Raw genomic sequence first — 22,063 nt, 5'->3', positions numbered from 1 at the left:
TCTACCGGAGAGCAGCCTCCCGTCCGAGTGCAGTACCCGTGCGTTATCGGCCGCGTAACCGCCTATCAGCAGCCGGCTATTCCCCCGGTGTGATCATGTACAGCCATTACCGTTCTCTGTCATCCTGTTGCACCCGTATTATGATACTTTTATAATGGCCATTATACGATTCGCTGCAGAATCCTCTCTTACCCAGGGGCGAGGAGTGGATAGTCCTCTTATTCGTCCCCGGATTGCCTCTTGATTAGTCGACTCGATGGTCCGGGTTATTGTGACTGTTAGAATGCGTTCTTTTTTGTCATCGCATGACTGTCAGGGGGTCAGCGAGAGAGGGTTAGAGGAGAATAATAGCTCATAAAAAGAAAAGAAAGTCATCGCTTTCAGCGGTTGGGGGTTATTCGATTTTATTTTGAAGAAGCATAAATAAAAATAAAATCAATAATTAAAAACGGTACGGTAACGCGGATACCGCCCAGATAAGGAAAGCAGGTGGGGTGGGAAATTCTAATCCCTCACGGCCCTCCACATATTAAAATCCAGCTCGTCCCATTCTCCATCAATTCTCTCCTCATTCATACTCTGTGTCTATCCGTCTCTGTCTGTGTCTTATTTCTATCGTCTGTCCGGTCTCTGTCGCGAGATCATTGCTATCGCTGCTACCGTTCTGTTTGCTTGCTAGATACTCTCACATCGTCATCATGGTGCGTCTCTCTGTCTTCACGTTGTGCATGCTGCCCGCCATTGCTGGGTGTCGTGCTGCGACGATTATCGAGATCGCGGGCTAATGGGATAAACAGGCTGATTCTACCGTGGTTTCCAACACCGAGAATGTGCGTTGAATCCCGCGCTGGTGGTCGACAACTACTGACAAGCCCAGCTTCTCAAATACCTCAGTCTCGACCAGAAGGGTCGAGTCCTCGCCGAGTACGTCTGGATTGACGCCGAGGGCGGCGTCCGCTCAAAGACCAAGGTAAGCGCAGTCATCTCGATCCTCTTTTATTCTCCTGTCCTCGATTCGATCGAGGACGAATGCGAGGCGGCGTCTTATCTACTCCCCCGCCGATAAGCCTCGTACAGCCAAGCCATCATGCCACCACTGCACCACGCGACTCCTAGTGGCTTCCATCCTAGTGGTTTTTTAGCATCGTTCGCAGCTAATTTTGTCAGACTCTCCCAAAGGCTGTCTCCTCAGTGGACGAGCTCCCTGAGTGGAACTTTGACGGTTCCTCCACCGGTCAGGCCCCCGGTGACAACTCCGACGTCTACATCCGCCCTGTCGCCATCTTCCCTGATCCCTTCCGCCAGGGTGACAACATCCTCGTCCTCTGTGAGACCTGGGACTCAGATGGATCCCCCAACAAGTTCAACCACCGCCACGAGGCCGCCAAGTTGATGGAGACCCACGCCAGCCAGCACTTCTGGTTTGGTCTCGAGCAGGAATACACTCTTTTGGGACAAGACGGATGGCCCTACGGCTGGCCCAAGGGCGGTTTCCCCGGTCCCCAGGGCCCTTACTACTGCGGTGTCGGTACCGGCAAGGTCTACTGCCGTGACATCGTCGAAGCCCACTACAAAGCATGCTTGTACTCCGGCATCAACATCTCTGGTATCAACGCCGAGGTCATGCCCGCCCAGTGGGAGTACCAGGTCGGTCCTTGCGAGGGTATCCAGATGGGCGACCACCTCTGGATGTCGCGCTTCCTCCTCCACCGCGTCGCTGAGGAATTCGGCGTCAGCATTTCCTTCCACCCCAAGCCTATCCCTGGTGACTGGAACGGTGCTGGTCTGCATACCAACGTGTCCAACGACGCAACCCGTGAAGAGGGCGGTATGAAGGCCATTGAGGCAGCCATGAAGAAGCTCGAGGCCCGCCACGTCGAGCATATTGCCGTGTACGGTGAGGGCAACGAAGAGCGTCTCACCGGCCGTCACGAGACCGGCAACATCGACAAATTCTCCTACGGTGTCGCTGACCGTGGCGGCTCCATCCGTATCCCCCGCCAGGTCGCCAAGGACGGCAAGGGTTACTTTGAGGATCGTCGCCCAGCCTCCAACGCCGACCCATACCAGGTGACTGGAATTATCGTCGAGACAGTAAGTCCTCCCTAATAGAATAATTCTTCTCTTCTAACATATGCAGCTCTGCGGCGGTGCCAACTAAAACCATATCCATATACCCACCCTCCAGCGTCTGTTTTTCCCGAAGAACGACCATACAGCATACAGCTACACAGCGCAGAAGCCGGTCTCTTGTCATTTCTTTCTGATAGATAATTCTCAGTCGGACTCGTCTGACCCGTTTCTTGTCCTGCGGGACATAGATATTCTTTCCGGCGCGGCTTGAGTAAGCCTGGAGTTGGCATGGTGCTTACGTTTACGTTTACAGTTTTAGCAGCTGGATTATGACTTTTCCTTTGTTTGTAACGTCCTTAGCATAGAGCCTGAATGTACTGATATCGAAACATTCTACCCTATACCTAACTATCTACGTAGTCGAAACAACCCATCGAGACCCCTCTCCTCCCTCTCCCTTTTCGCTGCCCCATCCACAATCCCCTCCTCACTCTCCCCCCTTATTCTCCCTCCCTTACCATCCACAACCCTAAGCAATACCCACATCACCCCCGCTGCGATTATACTTCCCCCCAGGATCCCCACCATCACCAAATTACTCTTCCGATACTTCGCCCTACCCGGTGCCAAATAATCGCTTTCCCACCCCGCATACAGCGCGTACGTGGTCAGAATACTCCCCAAATTCCCTAACCCAGAGACCAGCGCAGACGCCGCCGCAACACCCACTTCGCCGTGTCGCGCCTGGAAGATCTCTGTCGTCCACGTCATTGTAATCGGCACCGTGGGACCCAGTCCAAAGCCCACGATTAACAGTCCGCCATACCGTGGCCATGGGTTGCTGGCTGTGCCGGCGTACGTGGTGAGTAGCAGGCCCAGGATTTGCAGACAGACCGGGATGATGAAGAAGAGTGCGCGGTGGTGGTGGAACCGGTCCGAGAGGGGCGTTATCAGGAGGATGGCGATGAGGTCCATCTGGCTTCTCGTCAGTATACTACCCTAAATTTCATGTGGTTTGGTTTGGTTTGGGGAGGCGGACAATCCAGATTGGCGCGAAGAGCAGTGACACGTCGATGTCGCTGAGCCCCGGGTTCGTAGCCATAATGATCACGCTGCCGTAGCTCTGCGTCCCAATGCCAACACCAACCACGCCAAAGTACATAATCACCAGCGGCCACAGCCGCCAGTCGAGCAGCACAGCAGCCACATCCCGCCATGTCCAGGCGACGCGCGTGTACACGCGGCGGAGGTCACGAAAGTGTATTTCCGCGTCACGGCCGGTGAGGGCGGGCGCGCTACGTGGGAGGAAGCGGATGTAAAACTTCTTCTTTTTGGTTTCGTTGGTTTCTTCCTCCTGGTTGTTGTTGTAGCTTGGCGCATGCGGCCGCGGTGGAAGCCACCACAGCAGCGTGATCCCAACCGCGATCGTGACCACCCCGTACACGAGGAACATCCATTGAAACCCAGCGTACCCGTGCATCCCGTCCATTTTCTGGAATCCGGCGGATACAAGCCCGACGACAGCCGCAGAGACTTGTGCGGCCGTGAAGTACTGCCCGATACGCTTGCCCATGCGTGATGGCGGGTAGAAGAGGGAGAGGTAGTAGGTCATACCGGGCCACATGCCAGCGATGACGATGCCGAGGAGAAGACGGAGGAGGCTGATACTATCAGTACATCATGTCATATAATGAGAAATGGGGGAGGGGAGGACAACTAAAAACTCCACGCGGCTTTCATAGCCGTCAAACACGCGCCTATCACGCCGACGCTGATCACAATGCGGCTCATCCACACATGCGGACTAAGCTTGGTCATGACCAGGTTGGACGGGACATCGAAAATGACGTAGCAGACGTAGAACAACGCCAGGCCCGTGGAGATCTGGTGCGGCGTGAGATGTACTACGGATGCGAGATCGTGGTGAGCATCCGCATTCATGGTCTGCGCAAGTCCGACGTTGGAGCGGACGGCCGAGCAGAGGAAGTACAGCGCCCAGAATGCTGGAATGATGCGCCGGTCGAGTTTGCTGGGGAAGTTAGAGACTGCGATTTAATTATATAAGAAAGGGGGGGCACCTGTATATGCGGTCGATGACAGCGAGCTCCTCGACCTCGACCTCGACGTGGGAGCTCTCGTTGGGCTCATGTCTGCGAGGGTCGACTTCTGCATCGAGTGGATTGCTGGTGGTATCGGGCTTGTCATGCTCGGTTGCCATGTTCAATACTGATCGCCGTTGCACAGACTGATCTATAAACAGGCGTGCTGTCGTACATGAAGAGATGATTTTGATGTGCGGGAATAAACGGGTGGACTCGATTACATGTATGGTTACACAAATCCGGCCGAGCTGTATTAATAGTGATAGAAATTGTTATGGCGGGTCACCAGTGCATCATTGATGCAAGTCGCATGGAAGTCTCTTAATGGTGCTAGTTGTACAAAAGACGGCTGTAACGGCGAAGAAAGAAAATAAGTAAATAAAGAAAGTAGTTCTAGGCGGGGCGGGCCAAGCGTCCAGTCTTTGTTTTCCTTAGTTCTAGAATACTACCTAGGGTCCACTCCACACGGAAGGCCGTGTCCGCCGATCTTAGAGACTGTATCTTATTATTATATCAATGATTATGTAAATTGATGCAGCATTACAAAATTAAATTGCTGGGTGATGAAGGTTTTCAGACTTACTTTATGCCGTATCGAACCTGGAGAAGCACTTCTTTCCGTATAGAATCCAATGTAGGTAATGGTTGGAGTTATATATCATTACTGATATCAATGACTATGTCAATGGAGAAGGTTTATTTAAAGATATGCTCAAATTCAAATATTGTTCTACTAATGTTTCCTTCGGCTGCTATAAATTGCTCGATATATGAGCCGTTGATTACAGCGGTTGCCCTAACCCTAACCCTAAAACTTACATGTATACAAGAGCATGTGTATATTCATGTCAAAATTGCGCCGAGTCTACGATCACTTACACCGAACTTACTTCTTTACATATTTATCAAGTACTTCAAGTAGCTTATAAGGTGTTGGCCGTGGTTCATCCATGGTATCTCCGTCCGACGCAGACTAGCATCATGGCACGTAGTTTCTTAGTGATAATTTCATTGCGAAGGGTGATTTCAGCCACGGCGTCTAATCTGGAGCCATTGAGGTTTGGTAATTTAATTGGCTGAATATTCACTAAGACTAGGAATGGTGACATGGACCTACTCATTTACCAGTGTGCACATCAATGCGTTGGACAGTCCAGCAACCGCCGTCACAGTGGGCTTCAAGTTGGGTATGACAGCTGTCGGGAATGTGAGCCCCAATGTTTCCTGGACGAGACAACGCTCAAGTAGCGGATGGACTCAGTGGACTGGGCGAAAAACAAGTTGTCTTCTTCACCAGGGCTAAACTAGCATTCAGCTTTTTGGGTGCTAGAGAAGTCAATGAGGCACGTCAGCGGGGACCAAGCGACAATTCATTGTCGATGGCTTCGATGGAGGAGAGTCTTGTGAAGCTAAAGTGGAGTTTTTTTGGGGACCGATTGCATCTTGAAAGGTTTGGGGAGAGCATAACCATACTTGAAAAGGCAGTTAGCCTACTGCATTGATATGTTGATATAAGAGTCAAGGGTATGATAAGAATGATTTTATTTTCGTTATTATATATCTACATCAAATTGATAAACTTGATATCGTCTTTCAATTCCTGAGTATAATTGAGCGACAACAAAACAGCAACCACATGAAGAAATATTCTGATAATAAACTTAACTAAAGAAAAAGAAGAAGAAGAAGAAGAAGAAGAAGAAGAAAAAAGACTTCCACAAATGAATCCCTGTTCTCCAGTTAACAAAACCCTACCACCACTTATTAATTAACTGCCGCGGTCCAGTTGTTAACAGTTAATGTCGTCTCTCCTCCCGTAAATGGCTCAGTACCAAATTGTACGGCTGGTGCAGAAACTGATGTCAGATACGATAGTCACAATGAATACACATAAAGCATGCTTACTGATTAAGTATTGGCTACTAGCCGGGAAGCCCTGGTTTTCGCTTAAATAGTCGAAGAATTCCAAAATATCGCCGGTCCACGAAGTCTGCGGGCTGGATGAAACGAAGCTGTATGTCTGCTGTGATCCATTTGAGCCGTACCAGAGCGCCCAGGTTGTATCTCCGACAGTGGCGGTTGAAATTTGGGAACCAAGAGGCTGAGCGCCACCGTAATTCGCCAACCTGGTGTCTCATTAGCACGCCAATTCATTTCCACAAATATACAAAAATATTCAGGTCCACATACCAGATCATAAGCTCATAGTCACCACTGGATGTGGAATGGTTGATGTCTGCGGCCGTGAAAAGATCATACGAAACATCCGCATCGATGTTGGTATTATCGTAGCTCCAGTCAACTGAAGTCGGAATGCTGCTCAGGTCGCTCACATACAGCTTATTAAAGCTGTTCAACCCCGAGTAGGCATAACTCTTTACCTCGCCATCGCCGCCAGACCAGTCCCAGGTGGTCGACCATGTCACTCCAGAGGCTGACATGGAATCCACATAGGTGCATTGAGAGCCACTGCCCTCGCTCTCACCCCATAAGTTGTTATTGACAATGTATTGATCACTGGCGTAGACCGCGAACTGGTCACAGAGAGTTTGTTCTTGAGCATACACAGCCGCCGCCAGACTTAATAGGAGAGTGGGTTGTAGTTTGAGAGGCATTTTGAAAAGTAATACAAAAAGGAAATTGGAAGCACTTTTAAAGGTACTTTGAAAGGCGGAATGAGATAATATTTCTTTGATATTCCCAAAGCAAGCAAGGTCTCGAATGACAAAATTCTGTGGAGGCTGGGTATGAGGGCTTTAAGTAAGTTACAGGGTCGATGCACTACCTTCTCTAACTAAGTAAATTGGTGACCTTACAAATAATCGGTGCCTTTTAGATCCCTATACTTAAACATAATAAACAAATACGACCATGGGGCCACACCTCAGCATCACATTCCCATCAGAGGGCATCCTTTAATCACCTGTAATTACACGAGTCTCGAATTAGCCTAAGATCCGGTCTCTGCATAGCCCTATTGTGGTGTTTTATCATCCTTGTTGACGGTCAGCTTGTCTACACGGTCTGCGCTAATTTCCTGCCTTGGATAGTGCAATATTCTTGCGCGTATGGTGCAATAGCGAGGTTTCATTATCGGATATCTTTGGAACCGGGGTTTGACAAATATCAATCTCCAGTCTGGTAGGGATTTGAGTTTACTGTTGCTCATTTGTCCAGTTGGATATCACGCTAAATTATCAAATTCCATAGTGTACTTGCTGACCCGATGTACACTGGCGACGCGGTGACGCCTCCACGCCTCAATGCCTCATTGTTCGTTGGCGCAAGTAATACTCTGGAAATCTTCCAAGACTCAAGTACTTCCTTGATTCTCTACTATAGGACGTGTTTAGTACGTTTTTCTCGCTTCTGGGTAGGTCTTGAAGCCAAGTTAATGCTCTCCTTTGGTAAAGCGAGTACTAGGTAGGTATAGTGTTCCGGGATCAGGAAAGCACTATGGACCTGTGGGGGTGCATGCAAATGTAACGCTGATTTTCCATCCGATCAGGACAACCTAAAATCGAAGCAGATAATGTTTATACTCGTCGAGTTCTAGATAGAAAATTAGTTGAGAACCTCCCTCAGTTGCACTGAGGAAGTTTCAAAACTGATAAACTCGATCCACGTTAACCATAACTGCAGGCTCGTTAAGACCTATAACGCGATCCACGGCTACCAGCCATCTGTCGACCTTAATCCGATATAACCGTGCAGCCAGGGGGAGAAGATAAAACCTTAGCGTGACATTCAAGGATGGGTCTGGATGGATATTGTGTGGATTTAGACGTGTGAGCTTGTAATCGTAGTTTTTCTATAGGCTTACAGCCGTTGCACTATTATCTAGAAATGCCGAGGCCATACTGTTTTTATGCATAATAAGGATCAGCGTAAGCAGTCCATGTGACTGACAATGTTGTAATTCATTAAGCTTGGCTGCAATTAACAGCTCAGGATTGGGTGATGGGGCCGTAATGGAAGCTTGTTGCACTGAATATGCACCATACTTACACTAGAGCTATTAAGGCCAAAGCTTTTTTGGCTAAGCTTCTATCGCCTAGGTCGATCACAGCCTCGGCCCTGCTCGGTATGAATTTAATAGGGAGTATTTCATCTTCCTCTCCTAGCCTTCAAGTCGAACCACCTAGTGTCATTATCAAACTCCCTTTGCTTTCCCACTTTTCTGCACAACGTACAAGATGGATGAAGCTCTACCAGTATCAAAGCGTTATCATAATAACCAGAGGATAAATGGTAGAGAGTTGCTAAATCCCTCTCCAAAATATTGATAGCCAAGTGTTAAATCTAATTCTTAATAAGAATATTATAACATATATAACTCAGACTATAGAGGTCTATGAGAACTCGGACTAAAATTCGAAAAAATAAGCGATGGTAGATTCTGCTACTATTTGAGCTCGTCGGAAGTCTTATTTTCTTGACAACAATCATGGCGGGAACAAGGAAAGGAAGTCTACTGCCGTAGAGTAACAGCATTCTGGGGTGTTTTTTTTTTTAAATCACAAAACATCAAGTATAAAATCCAATAAGACATATTCATTTTCAGTCCCGGAAGTTTTTTGTTCCCTGCATCTTGCTATCAAGTTATTGGAGTCTCCTAATTGTGAAGTTTTAGGCCACTCCTGTATCACAAATTATTATTCTTATTACTATTACAATCAAGCTTAAAGACCTTAATCAGCTATAAGCTATGAAGGTGTGATTTAAGTGGGCGCTAAGAGATCTTATAGAGGCCCAAGCCCCTAATTCCCCTAACTACCTGCCCCAAACTGGTGCCTAGCATTACAATGCACAAATAAATTCCTCGCCCCAAGCCATTTATATGCGCAGGACAATTCAGAACCCTTATAAGAGCTCATAAAACCCCAAAAATCCTCCTAGAAACCAAAATTGTGGGCATCACCTGCTGCCACCCTCCTCCCTAAGGCCCCCCTAGGCCCCCTTCTCCTCCATACCTTCCTACCCCCATAAATCAGCCCTCTAGGCCTCCCTAACGGCCTCCTTCGCTACTCCAGGGTCTTAATAGCCTCTATAAATACTAATAGTGCCTTAGCAACCCTAGGATCCACCAGTATACACGCCTCTAAGACGTCCTCAGCCTCCAAAGGCTCACTAACCAAGGCCTCCCACGGCCACCACCACCACTTCCTGCAGTAAAACAATGAGTACGCCATAGACTCTACCCCCTCTGAGCACCCCCCACACTAGAGGATATCACACCTACCAATTCGATGCAGATATACCGCCAACAGAACATATCCAATCTTAAATTCATATAGATATCATGCCGTAGCTTTAAAGGTCTTGGCTGCTTCAAGATCAATATACCACCCTAAGAAGGCATAATAGAGTTAACGCCCCCTCTTTTTAATCCTCACAACAAGTACTCTAATAAGTCATACAACATATTGAACCCCAAAAGCCTCTATACAGGCTCAATGGACATAAACAAAAGAGGTATCTAGATATTGACCATTTAGATGCCTCTTAAAAAAATTGCTTTACAGCCTTATTAGCCTCCTCGTTGCTAGGAACCCCCCTATGCCCAGGTACCCAGTGGATAATGGCCTGCTGGCCCCTATGTAATAGGTGCCTAGCAAGGTCATACGCCCGCAGCGCCAGGCCTTGGCCTGCCCCTAACATGTCATGTCACAGGCAGCTTATGACTGCCTACAAATCCAACAACACCCCAACCACACCCAAAAGGTCCTTATCAAGTGCCTACTCTAGGGATTCCACTACACCAACTAGCTTCACATCAACACCTCCTTGACACGTCCTAGTAGTGCCTACCGTGTCTCCCAGGGCCTATAGAAGACTTTATAGGTCACTCCTACCCCAGTGCACCCATTGTCCAATCAAGAGGCATATGACTAGAGCCTCATGCCTATACAGCTACTCAGAGCTTCCTGCAGCACTTTCTCCGTCCCAACACCCTAAATTAAGCAGCGGGGGGGCGTATTTCAGGGGCGTTGTCATCTCAAAGCCCTCCAGGGGTTCTATATTGAGGCAGCCTGCGAGTCTGCGCGCTAGCATGGGCGCCACACCGGATCTTCCCCGGGGGGTCGGGGTCGGCGCAGGCCATATCTTCCAAAGGCTGCTCCCCAGGTTGGGCATGCAGGTCCCCCTCTCGGAAACTGACTGGGAGTGCGTTAGAGGCGGCGTGCTCCTGTGGGAGCCCCAAGACTCGGGTGGTGTAGCGTTGTATCACAAATTGTCAGAGTGGATAAGGAGACTTCTCAATCTTATTATTTACTAAAGCACGGTATGAACAACACCTCGAATCACTGGCTGTATTACAACCTGAGTTCCTTGTAAAACCTCGTTCAATCCGTTTTTAAAACATACCGCAGCACCAAGGTCAATCGAATAGCTGGAGACGATCATTTCAAGATATCGCAGATTCTTCAGGCCGCTTAGCCCAATCTTCACCCATTCGGCTCCAATATCGAGAAGTTTCCTTCCATCTTCTATTAAATCACCCCGAATTATCATTGTTAATTTCCTCAGGCCGACCGTATTCGGTTCTGCACGAGCTAGTATCTCACAAATATCAAACCATCCACAGTTAGGCCGCGATTCGTCAAATCGGCTGACTAAGTTGTTCTCAACCACTCCTATTTTCAGGTGTTGAACTGAACATGCTTGCCATTTTGCTAGACATTGAAGGAATATTCGACAGGAATGCATTCCTGTCCAAGACCACTTATTGAAGTCAAACACGTGGAGTTGAAGGGTCAGAACACGCGATTCGGCGTATATCTGACGATTCACGAGAAGTAGGTTCAATGCAATCTCATGTTTATATCCACTGAAGGTTTGTGAATAGTAACATGGACAGTCTCCGAATACCACTGTGTATATTTTCAAACGTAGCTCGAATGGGAGGTTAAGTAACATTATTCGTAAATATTCAAGTTCAGCTGATGAAATAAGGTTCCTAGTAGGAATGATGTGACGCGATATGGTTTTTGAGCATTCAGCATTCAAACGAAACGTATACCAAATGCTGTTACTTCCAGAAATATGTTAATTACGCTCGTAATGTCTGTCTTGTGGTAAATTGGCCAAAAGATATATCTCCTTGTTGTTTGGCATTATTAAAATGGCCCTTCTCTAGTCTGCCATCATGAGATCTAGATTCTGTTAAGAATGAGCCAATTAAAATTTGACTCCAAAACATCCCATCATCGTGGTTGCTTTTAAATTGTCCAATCAGAAGCCATAGTTAGTAATCGCCAGTAAACTCAATATTATGATTGCCGTTAAACTATCCAATCAGAAGTCATTGCTCAAGACTACCCACTGAATATGCTTTTAGAATAACTGGTCATAATCCACAGTTACCGCGCCGCTATTGATCACTTCTATAGCAAAATGTGAGTCTTCCGAACGATCCTGCCCTCAAAATGATAAAGATGCTGCTACTGGCTAGTTCTCAAGCAACGAAAATATTTGCATTAGGCGCTAAAGATGTTTGAGAATAAAAACATAAATATAAATAGGGGGAAATGAATCTTGAATGTTTTCAACTTATAAAGCAACTAAGTGTTCACTTTTACAATTACTGTGTTAAACCATACGATTCAATAATTCTTGTCAAAATGGGATCTATTGATATTCCTCTATCCCAAAGAATTTCTCCAGCCATCTTCTACTGGGGTACGCCGGTTGTATTGATTACCACGGAAAACGAAGATGGAACATTCAATATCGCGCCCATGTCCTCAGCCTGGTGGCTTGGAAATCGGTGCATGCTAGGCTTGGGAGCAGTTTCACAAACGACTATCAATCTCATTCGAACTAAACAATGTGTTCTCAACCTTGCATCTGTCGGCATGGAAGGCGCCGTAAATGCTCTGGCCAGGACAACCGGTGCTAAGGGTGTTCTGGCGGCGGCTGAAGATACAGGATATCTATATTTCAAACGCATGAATGGATACAAATACGTGCCTGATAAATTTGGACATTCTGGACTGACTCCCATACCATCTGACCTTGTTCGACCTGCTCGTATTGCCGAGTGTCCTGCTCAGATGGAAGCGGAATTGAAGGGGGTGTATGAGATGATGCAGGATGCGGAGGCAAATGGATTTATTGCGTTGGAGGTAAAGGTGCTTCAGACACATGTTCATCAAAATATCCGAATGCTCGGGCACGCCAATCGAATCGACCCAGATAAATGGCAACCGTTGATCATGAGTTTTCAGGAGCTCTACGGACTGGCACCTAAAAAGGTGTCGCCTTCAATTCTTGCTAATATCAACGAAGAAGAGTACAGACCATTCTCTAATTCTGTTGAAGATGTGAAAAATGTGGAAAATACGCAAGAGCAAACTCAGTGATACAGCCATACTGTGTCACATGTTGCAAAATCACGGAGTTGAGAATTTCTAGATGCCAGCATAATTAGATCCTCTGTCTACGCACATTTTGGAGGAACTTTCGTAGCTTGCTGGGCTTTCTGGGGGGCCGATACAATGTTCTTGTTCTTTGAAGAAAAAATATTTGTGGAATGACCGTTTGAATGTATCCTGATTTGAAGACACGCTTCGGATTGGCTTCCCAATAAGATTTTAAGAAGAAAATTTTTAAAAATCCAAGCCCAACTCACCACTCTCTCCTTCGGGACATAGTAGAATCTACATGACTTTTCAGCGTCTTTCTGGGCATCCATGCCAAGAAAGCAACTTCCGTGGGCCAGTGACTTCTCTCTGCTGGGTTGGTGGATTGCCCGAGGAACATATGTATGACGAAATTAGAGACGAAATTAGGATAAAATCGGATATAGCCAGACTTTTGGGAGTCTCCAGCAAGGAAATATATGCAGTAAACAGAAAATGAAGCAAGCACCTGAGCATGAGAAGAGGAATACCATGGATTCTTGTGTGGGACAAATGTCAAAAAATCGTCTGGAATATGCGGCTTCGCTGGTAATAGTCCTGTAGCGCAGCTCGCGGCGTTGTTCATATAGCGAGCCAGCTTACCGAAGTGTGCCTTAAATAGATCCCATTTGAAAACAAAACATTCCACTTCGTACCGGATGTTATCCTGTCCACCAGTTGTATCGTGGAAAACACATCACTATAGTATAATGCCCACTGGTTTGGTTTACCCTTCTCTTGTTTCGGGAAGATGGCTTAGTTATAAATTGAGAAAAAACCATAGGTCAGTCTGAACTGCTCCATGTATGCAACTATCTGACCTAGAGAATACAGATTGTAGACTTTAAAATAGCCCCCGTCGCTGTACCACAATTCTGGCATGGTAATGTTTAGGATACAGCAGGATGTGGAGATGGACCACGTATAGGTCATGCTAGATTTGTAGCCGAAATAGTGGAAAATTTAATCTCCAATGATTGTACTATATCCTTGATAAAATTGTACATTCCTGCGAACAACACATCGTTGCATAGCCTAACCAGCGGTTGTAGAGGCTATGATGTGGTGACTACCAGACCCGGACTCCATGGTGAAAGATGGAAAAGGTTGATTATCTGGTCGAACTAACAAATCTGGCTCCTTTCTAGAGCTTGAATAGGGGCCACCGATGAATTCACTAGCTAGTAACATTGTTAAAATAGTCAATCACACGGTCGATGAAATTTCAACTTACTTGTACCAACACAGTAGTAGAGATCAGTTTGGTGTTGTTTAGTATCGTGTTCGCTGGCTGGGCACTTCGGCAGACGCGTATTGGTGGCTGAGAGAAGCTGAGCTATCTGACGCAAAAGAATCAATAACGGAATATGAACGGCAAGTTTCAGAAACAACACCTCCGGCAGTTGGCACCCCACTATCCACCAAACCAAAAGATTAGCAAATTATTTCTAACCATTCAGCAAGTCTGTAAGGCTGTACTACAACCCTAAGGTTCAGCAGTTGAGGTGGTACGAATGTTGCACAAAATTAGAACATGGAGTCACCTTTGTCCGAGTGGAGTGGTTTCATTATCAGAAAATTGGCATCCAACAATAATTTTTACTGATAATGGAAAACAGTTAGTAACTAAATAGCTTTATGACAGGGTAGTCGAGAGCCCTAACTTGTGTGCAGACAACCGCCTCCGGTTAGACCCATACGAGCTCGTGTACGTCTAACCCAGTTAGGCAGCTTCCTATTTGGAGACTGTCCCTACATCGCGATATATAGGGCTCCATATAACTCCATGCTGAAATTGAACCTCGTCCTCGCCCATTTCATTTCTGCAACCTGGACTCTCCAACATGACACCCCAAACCCGCCAATGGATCCTACAAACCAAACCCCAAGCCGGCAACAAACCCACCTTCACCCTCCTCGCCACCCCCATCCCACCCCTCCTCCCCAACCAAGCCCTCGTCAAACCTCTCTACTTCTCCAATGACCCAGCCCAGCATGTATGGATGACCCTATCCCCGCGCGACCAACATCCCGCACGACCCTACGCTGCACCCATCGAACCCGGCGATCCAATTCCCTCCTTCGCCATAGCCCAAGTCATCGAATCGCTATGCACGAGGATCCCCGTTGGAAGGCTTGTATATGCCAGGGTTACCTGGAGTGATCTATCCATTATAAACTCGCAGGACTGTTTGTATACCCTCGACGACGTTCTTCCGACAGATGCAAAGATTGGGATTACCCATTTCATGGGCGCGCTGGGCTTATCCGGGTTAACGGCGCATTACGGGCTGTACGATATTGCGTGTGCAACAGCGAACGATTCGATTGTGATTAGTGGTGCGGCCGGCGCGGTTGGGAGTATGGCGGTGCAGATTGCGAAGAAGATGATTGGATGTAAATATGTGCGTTGGCATCAACCATGAAAAGTGATCTTATTGTCATTCTGACTGTGATGTGATGGGGCCAGGTTATCGGTATAGCCGGGACGGATGAAAAATGCAGGTTTGTCGAGGGTCTCGGAGCAGACGAGTGTTTGAATTATCGGAGTGGGTCGTTTGAGGAGGATCTACAGAGGGTGACGAAAGATTGTGTCGATGTATATTTTGGTTAGTGATGAAGTTCCGAGAATCGTTCAATTGCTGCATGTGTTTTATAACTAATACGGAGGGCATGGCGTATCAGATAATGTTGGCGGCTGGATTCTCGATCTCATGCTCAAACGCCTGAAAAGTTACGGCCGGGTGGCTGCATGGTATGCCCATTTCAATACATACATACATACATCCTCGTCTATCAAGCTAACCAAACCCTATTATCTAGCGGTGCAATATCCCAATACCAAACCCCCATCACCGGCCTCACAAACTACGTAGTAAGTACCCAACACTACACCTAGATCCTTAATATTACCCACCACTAACCAACAGGACATCGTGACAATGCGCCTGCAAATCCTTGGCTTCAACGTCGTCGACGCCATACACAAATCCAGCGCGGTAACAAACGCCATCCTGGAGGCGTGGAGCAAAGGCATATTGGTGTTGAGCGATGACACCGAGACGGTAGTTGACGCGACGCTAGAAGATGTTCCGTCCACGTGGATGGGGATTTTTAGGGGGGAGAATAAGGGGAAGATGATTACCAGGGTTGTACATGGCTGACAGTACTGTCACTACTGTCGCTACTATGAGTTGGGGGAATTATAAGATTCAGGGGTTGGGTTGGGTTGTTTGTTGCTGAGGGATATGGAACTTGTTGGACTGGATCAGATTTTATCAATGAAGATGGTATGATAACATTGATCTAAGGGGTCCACATAATTGAGAAATTTAGCAGTGTGATTTGAAACCGCTGGATCTGGTTGTCTGGGACTGGTGGACAAGGGCTGCGGATGAGGCTGAACTTTATAAGTTAAATCTAACTGTCGAAATAATACCCAGCCCTACTAGCACACATATATTAATCTTACAGCAAAGTTACGAACGCAGTGATTGGTTTATTTAATATATTCAAATCCAAGCCGCGCAGCAAGAATCCAGTTAATTTCGAGTAAATCGTCCAGACCGTCGACAAATTAAACCACAGCCATAGATTCGGGGTATAAATAAAGAAATAAACAAAGAGAAAAGTCAAGTTGACATATACGACACATGCAGACCAGAAACAGGACAGACTTGGCTGGGTATGTGATATGTGAGGATCAAATACATCTGTAAAAATATAGTGGTTTTTAGCTTTCGTCGGAAATGTCCTCGGCGTTACCGTTTTCCAAATGGTAGCCCGGGTTGGCGTTGTCCTTGTTCGTGCGCTTCTCGCCAACCGCACTGGCGCGGCGGAAGTGGTCTTCGGTGTTGGTGTAGCTGATGAGCAGCTCACCGTTCTTGCCGTAGCGACGGGGCTCGTCGCGGGCGGTCTTGACGACGGACCAGATGGATGTGGTCTTGCGGAAGATGATGTCCATTTCCTCGAGGGAACGGTATGCTGTCTCAGGATAGAAAAAGTAGACAACGGGGAAGATGAAGGCGTTACTATATACATTAGTATGATAGATAAATGGCAGCAAGGGAGAGGGACATACATGACCGCAAAGATGATGTAGGTCTGGTATTCAATGGACTGGAAAGCTGGGGGAGTGATCATGACGACCATAAAATTGAAGATCCAGTTGGCCGAGGTGGACAGAGCGTTGGCGGGAGCACGAATACGCAGTGGCACAATCTCAGCGGGGTATAACCAGGTCATACCGAGCCAGCCCCAGGCGAAGAAGGTGTTGAAGACGAACAAGAAAACAGCAGCTCCAATACCCGGACCGCTTTGATGCTTGAACGATGTGCACACAGCGAGGACAACCATGGACAGAGACATACCGGCAGCACCCACAAGCATAAGAGGACGACGTCCGGCTTTCTCAATGATGAACACGGGCAACCACGAGGCGATGAAGTACTCAGTACCGTTGCAAGCGGCCAGAATACGGGACATAAGACCCGACATTCCGATGCTGTTCTGGTAGATGGTTGGGGCGTAGTAAGTGATCAAATTGATACCGGAGATTTGTTGGAACATCTGGTTGACGTAGGCAAGGACTACACGATGGAAATGACGGTCCTCTCCCATAGTGAAAAGATCACGCCATGAGGTGTTCTGGGCCTCCAAAACGGTATCCTTGATGGCAGTGAACTCATTCTCGATCAAGGCATCGTCGGCGGGGAGATCGAGAAGAGCAGTCAGCACATCAGTAGCCTCGTCCTCACGACCCTTGAAGATCAGCCAGCGGGGGGATTCGGGCAACAGCATAACAAAGGCGAGAATGATCAGAGCAAAGACGATCTGGAAGGCAATCGGGAAACGCCACGAGACGGTGCTTGGGTCGAGGAAAGAAAAGGCCAGATCGAGCCAGTAGCTGATACAGATACCGCCAGTGATCAAAGAACCTTCAATCATGACAAGCTGGCCACGGCGATGGGCCTTAGAACACTCGGATTGCCAAGTTGGCACAGTGGACGTGTTGAGGCCATTACCAATACCGGTCACGAGACGACCCACGATGAAATGTGGCAAGCCAAAGGCGGTGCATTGCAGGGTAGCGCCAACCACCATGATAGCAGATCCAATGAAAATAGTCTTGCGACGACCGAGCTTATCACCGATGAAGATACATAAGACGGAACCGACGAAACAGCCCAAGTTGTAACCAGCAACAGAGATACCTACAGAATTAGCCTGTATTTTTTTTTTTCTCTTTTTGTGGCCCCTACCCACCTTGAATATTCGATTGATGCAGTTGTTGCGATTTGCTCAGGACATTGTTGTAGTAATCAGAGGATGTGTCGAGCTGGGGAAAGGTCTTGACGAAGGAGTCCAGGGTCAACAGACCACCCATGACACCCTGATCATAACCAAAGAGCCTGTTGATGTTAGCAGTTGTATCAATTACGCTTATAGTGCAGGACATACAAGAAATCGAGACCGGCGATCACGCCGATCGCGACGTTCAGCTTCGTTCCACGAAGCCCGAGATAGGTTTTACCCATGATGCGGTTGGTGCTGAGGAGAACCTCTCAGTTTACAGTAGGTCAAATCAATTGACGAGTCACCATCCAGGTCGACCGCGATGTGTATGGATGGAATGAAGAGGGGTGGTTAGGAAGAAGAAAAAAAGCGACGAATGGAGCTGGAGCTAGAGCTGAGGGGGGGTGAGATCTTATATACGACGTTCGCGGCGAGACGGCCGGCATTGTATGTAACTCGTACTAGTATCAATAGTTATTGTGGTGGATCACGGCAGGCGACGTCGATGGCGCGGTGCGACTGTACTCCGGGGTGAGGGACGCGAGCCGAAAGGAGGAGGGAGCAAACCAACGTCTAAGTGCAGTGTGCAACGTGAACACGAGGTTTTACTGGGCGTTGGCCAAGTGGGCTTAACAGACCAGCAGCCGGATGTGGAGTAGTTCGCGTGCTCGAAGTGTACACAATCCTCCGTACACATACAGTCGGTAAGTGTACAGTGTATAATATGGTCGCCCGGGCCCCCAGGTTGCGCCTTGCGGCGACCCACCGGGCTGGAGGAAGACAAGGCTAGCGCATGTCAGGACCACGAGGCGCAAATTATCTTCGCGATGAAGAGGGAATCCGAGAAACACAGTACGGAGTTTACTAAGGCAACCCGAGAGGAGGAGAGGAGAGCACAGGATGTGGAGAGACCCGGGGGAAGCGAGGATCCACGGATGAGGTCATCGCCTCCCGCCAAACCGGAACTAGCGCGCTAGGCCGTTTCTGGAGAAGCCGGGCTTTGCATTTCCCTGTGCATTTATTTGCCTTGCATACATTTCCATTTACATACATGCTGTAAGTGTTTTATATTGAATATTGATTCTTTGTTGCACCCATGTGGCGACGCAGATCGAGATCTGGAAATCTGGAAACTGGAGATAGAAAAGAATGGGCCTGCGGAGATTCGTGGAGGTGACACTCCAGACTCCAGTATTTACTGACTATCCCCCGTCTGGAGTCTCCGTAAATCTTCTTCTCCAGGGAAATTAGCACTTAGCCCGTTTCCCCCTCTGTAATAATTTATTATGCTGTATGAATAACGCTGATAATACCCACTTCTTGGACTGGCCTGAGAGGGCTGCGGATACGCGTCTAGCGTCGGCTGCAGCCAACCTGCCGTCGCAGGATTGTGCGTCTTCTCCTTCAGCATTTGTGTATTTTTTTGTGAGTCGTAGAATATACAGAGCATGCTGTAAGGCGTTCCATAATGGTACTAGACTTTTCTGGCCTTGACGGAGGCTGCATATCCGCCTGAAGAGTACTACATGTATGTATTCATACCACAGTCAATCCGATGAATGATATGCCAGGCACGCGAGTCGAGAATCAAGACCTGGCGTTTCGACCCGCCGACCACATGTGACATGGGAGCGAGCGATCTCTCCTCGCTCGCTAACCACATGATCGATGCATATAAATTTCCTAGAAGACTTGAACCTTCCTCAGGGCTAGAACTCACGGGTTAGGATCGGCGGCTTGGCTGCCTTTTTGGGCTGATCCACCTAATTACCACTTCCACTCTACAGGCCAGGGACAGGGTGAATACGGTTGTAACTGGTTGCAACTTGGGCTGGCTCCGAAAGAAGCAAAAAAGCACGGGATTCCTGCTAAAGCATTCCAAAGCATATTATTGAATACGATCCGGGGTGGGTGCCGAATGTCGGATTTCACCGACCGGCTAAATTCTTTGCATCCCCACTGGTTGCTCAATACACTGAACATAGTGAATACAACATAAATGCGTGACGGAGCATCCAGACAGATTCCACTAGATTCATCAATTCAATTACTACGTATTAGCCAGAAAAAGAACGAAGGAAGGAAGGAACTAACAAGCAACCCTAACAATTAACATTTATTACGCAGGTATGTACTGTAATGAGGAGTCGGCACCCCGAAGTAGTCCTCCCCGGATGATCTCCGCGTGGCGTAGGCTCAAAGCGCGCCGGCGCGTTGCCCTGCCCGGAATACCGTTTTGGGCAGTTCCGCTGCGCAAAAGCAGACCAAGAATACCACTGCTATTTTTACTACCACCAAAGTACTACTCATACTACTGGTTGGCGTCGCACGGAATTCTGTGCCACCCTGTGTTTTGATTTGATGCCTCTTGCACGACACTTGTCAGCTCCATGCTGGTGGTAAGGGGTGCGGCTTTTTCGTGCAGACGAGAGAGTCTTCGGCCCACAAATCATGCATGTCATTGGTGTTGGGTAGTAAGTAGTCTTTACGAGCTGTACAGTGTACACTATGCAATGATGTCTAGACTATCTGACTAATTGCTCAGAATGTCAACTGTCTAACCTACATACATATTCATATATCAAGGCAACCGGTGAGAGATATGGCGGCCTTACTGTGCCAGCATTCCAAGTAGCCGAAACAATTCGTTTCTTTAGCCTGTACATCCGTAGACTCGGGCCGTAAGTGTAGTTAGTGACTCAGGGTAGTACGTTCAAACATGTATTGAAATGATTGAGCCATCAGGGATTATTGCATGATCAATATATCGTTTTCAATCTCGACTGGCATGGAGACCGAGTCAGTCATCGAGACTGACAGTCTAGCGCGAATCCACCGACACGTACCAACGGCGAAACGGTAAACTGGATAATTAGTCGTAGTAGTAGTAGTAGTAGTAGTAGTAGTAGTAGTAGTAGTAGTAGTAGTAAGCGGGCAATCAAGATTTCGGGCAGAATGACTTCATCGTCGCTCTCTTCCGAACACTACGAGCCGATGCCGAACCGGTCCCGAGAAAGATCCCGAAAGATGATAGAAAGATAGACGAATTTGGTCATCATTCATTGGTGGATTGCTACATAATTGTTACTTGTGCTATTTCCTTGTACATCTCAATGCATGATGAGATCATTAGACAGCAAGTCATCGCTCCACTTCCTTATCTCACCCTATCCATCTTGATTCATGTTATAGATTCATCTCATGCAGCCTAGTTCCACTCAGACTAGCAATAGAATGTAGTCTAGGTGCTACCAATTGCCCCCGCCGTCGGCGCTGCCCCAGTTGTTGCTGATTGGCTGTTCGATGTCGTCTTGAGCGTCGCCATTGTACCCATTGTAGCCATCATCCGCAGGCTCTTCTTCTTTGAGAGGTTGCTTGCAACGCTTAACGGTATGGCCTTTTTCTCCGCAATTGTTGCACTCAACACGGGACCAGTCCTTCGGCTGTGGGCAGTCGCGAGCATAGTGGCCAGTTGCATCGCAGTTTTTGCAGGTGATGAGATCCATGTTTTGTTCCTCGGTGCAATCACGAGCGAGGTGGTCCTCAGAACCGCACTTACGGCACGAGCGGGAAAACTTGGCTGGTGCCGACGGACAGTCCTTAGCAAAGTGTCCCATCTCATTGCAGCGACGACACTCTACATTGGCCAGGCTTCTTGGTTCCGTACAATCAGCCGCCTTGTGGTCACTGGCTCCGCAATTGCGACAAGCAAACTTGGAAGTCGGGCGTTCCTGAGTACAATCACGAGCGCGATGTCCAACCTCGCTGCAAATAACACACTTGATCTCAATGCGAGGGGCAGCCTCACGCTCCTGCTTGCAGCCTCGAGTTGTGTGACCCATCTCTATACATATCGTTAGCATGCCATAGTAGTACCATTCTGGGCCACTTACCTCCGCAGTTGTGACATTTCGGGATATGGCGATCGTATGCCTGTCCAGCATCGGCAAGACGTTCAAGGTTCTGTTCTGGGCTTTCTGGCCAACGATCCTTGACACTCGCACGCTGCGGCTGAGGATAGAAGAAGAAGCCGACCGCATAAGTGCAGTCCAACTTTCCTTGAAGATTGATCAGAGTGTAGGTCTCAAACCCTTCTTTTTGCTTCTCCTACTCGAGGCATCAGTTTGTCATCTTAGTCCTGAAGTTCTGACGCGACTTACCATAGCAATCAAGTAGACATTAGCATTTTCG

At 47.8% G+C, this 22,063-nt stretch overlaps 6 protein-coding genes across 6 annotated transcripts; 3 read left to right on the top strand and 3 right to left on the bottom strand.

The window, feature by feature from the left end:
- The first annotated feature begins 396 nt into the window (after positions 1–396).
- On the top strand, positions 397–2,464 carry BGW36DRAFT_371864 (glutamine synthetase). Its single transcript, XM_046215415.1, has 5 exons — positions 397–701; positions 798–830; positions 878–970; positions 1,168–2,094; positions 2,141–2,464. Exons 1-5 carry the CDS (start codon positions 699–701, stop codon positions 2,159–2,161), a joined length of 1,077 nt encoding a protein of 358 aa, XP_046075307.1. The 5' UTR covers positions 397–698; the 3' UTR covers positions 2,162–2,464.
- BGW36DRAFT_371861 (putative MFS transporter) lies at positions 2,428–4,584 on the bottom strand. The gene is made up of 4 exons (XM_046215414.1): positions 4,152–4,584; positions 3,791–4,102; positions 3,113–3,734; positions 2,428–3,048 (listed from the first exon to the last, which is right to left on the bottom strand). The coding sequence occupies exons 1-4, from the start codon at positions 4,289–4,291 to the stop codon at positions 2,482–2,484; spliced, it is 1,641 nt and encodes a 546-aa protein (XP_046075306.1). The 5' UTR covers positions 4,292–4,584; the 3' UTR covers positions 2,428–2,481.
- Positions 4,585–5,939: 1,355 nt separating this feature from the next.
- BGW36DRAFT_289936 (putative endoglucanase) lies at positions 5,940–6,790 on the bottom strand (the record flags this gene model as incomplete). Its single annotated transcript, XM_046210714.1, has 3 exons — positions 5,940–6,019; positions 6,081–6,301; positions 6,366–6,790. The coding sequence occupies 3 exons, from the start codon at positions 6,788–6,790 to the stop codon at positions 5,940–5,942; spliced, it is 726 nt and encodes a 241-aa protein (XP_046075305.1).
- A 5,007-nt stretch (positions 6,791–11,797) lies between these two features.
- BGW36DRAFT_356073 (uncharacterized protein) lies at positions 11,798–12,538 on the top strand (the record flags this gene model as incomplete). The annotated part of the gene is made up of 1 exon (XM_046213720.1): positions 11,798–12,538. One exon carries the CDS (start codon positions 11,798–11,800, stop codon positions 12,536–12,538), a length of 741 nt encoding a protein of 246 aa, XP_046075304.1.
- A 1,883-nt stretch (positions 12,539–14,421) lies between these two features.
- On the top strand, positions 14,422–15,741 carry BGW36DRAFT_424224 (uncharacterized protein; the record flags this gene model as incomplete). The annotated part of the gene is made up of 5 exons (XM_046219935.1): positions 14,422–14,982; positions 15,048–15,186; positions 15,263–15,332; positions 15,401–15,452; positions 15,508–15,741. 5 exons carry the CDS (start codon positions 14,422–14,424, stop codon positions 15,739–15,741), a joined length of 1,056 nt encoding a protein of 351 aa, XP_046075303.1.
- A 569-nt stretch (positions 15,742–16,310) lies between these two features.
- BGW36DRAFT_290793 (putative MFS monosaccharide transporter) lies at positions 16,311–18,114 on the bottom strand (the record flags this gene model as incomplete). The annotated part of the gene is made up of 4 exons (XM_046210790.1): positions 16,311–16,608; positions 16,659–17,790; positions 17,843–17,988; positions 18,038–18,114. The coding sequence occupies 4 exons, from the start codon at positions 18,112–18,114 to the stop codon at positions 16,311–16,313; spliced, it is 1,653 nt and encodes a 550-aa protein (XP_046075302.1).
- Between the last annotated feature and the right edge of the window lie 3,949 nt (positions 18,115–22,063).

The sequence above is a fragment of the Talaromyces proteolyticus genome (genome assembly GCF_021365285.1).
Source record: "Talaromyces proteolyticus strain PMI_201 chromosome Unknown BGW36scaffold_3, whole genome shotgun sequence".
Classification (NCBI taxonomy): domain Eukaryota; kingdom Fungi; phylum Ascomycota; class Eurotiomycetes; order Eurotiales; family Trichocomaceae; genus Talaromyces; species Talaromyces proteolyticus.
The sequence above is the reverse complement of the archived record's forward strand: the minus strand, read 5'-3'. Positions and strand labels throughout refer to the sequence as shown.

What these genes read in the sequence shown, in the direction of transcription:
- BGW36DRAFT_371864 (XM_046215415.1), top strand. An exon ending in TGGTTTCCAACACCGAGAAT is followed by an intron (nt 831 to 877) that starts GTGCGTTGAATC and finishes TGACAAGCCCAG; the next exon opens with CTTCTCAAATACCTCAGTCT. An exon ending in GCGTCCGCTCAAAGACCAAG is followed by an intron (nt 971 to 1,167) that starts GTAAGCGCAGTC and finishes TAATTTTGTCAG; the next exon opens with ACTCTCCCAAAGGCTGTCTC.
- BGW36DRAFT_371861 (XM_046215414.1), bottom strand. Translation starts at nt 4,291, where the DNA reads ATGGCAACCGAGCATGACAAGCCCGATACCACCAGCAATCCACTCGAT. An exon ending in GTCATCGACCGCATATACAG is followed by an intron (nt 4,103 to 4,151) that starts GTGCCCCCCCTT and finishes TAACTTCCCCAG; the next exon opens with CAAACTCGACCGGCGCATCA. An exon ending in TCTTCGCGCCAATCTGGATT is followed by an intron (nt 3,049 to 3,112) that starts GTCCGCCTCCCC and finishes ACGAGAAGCCAG; the next exon opens with ATGGACCTCATCGCCATCCT.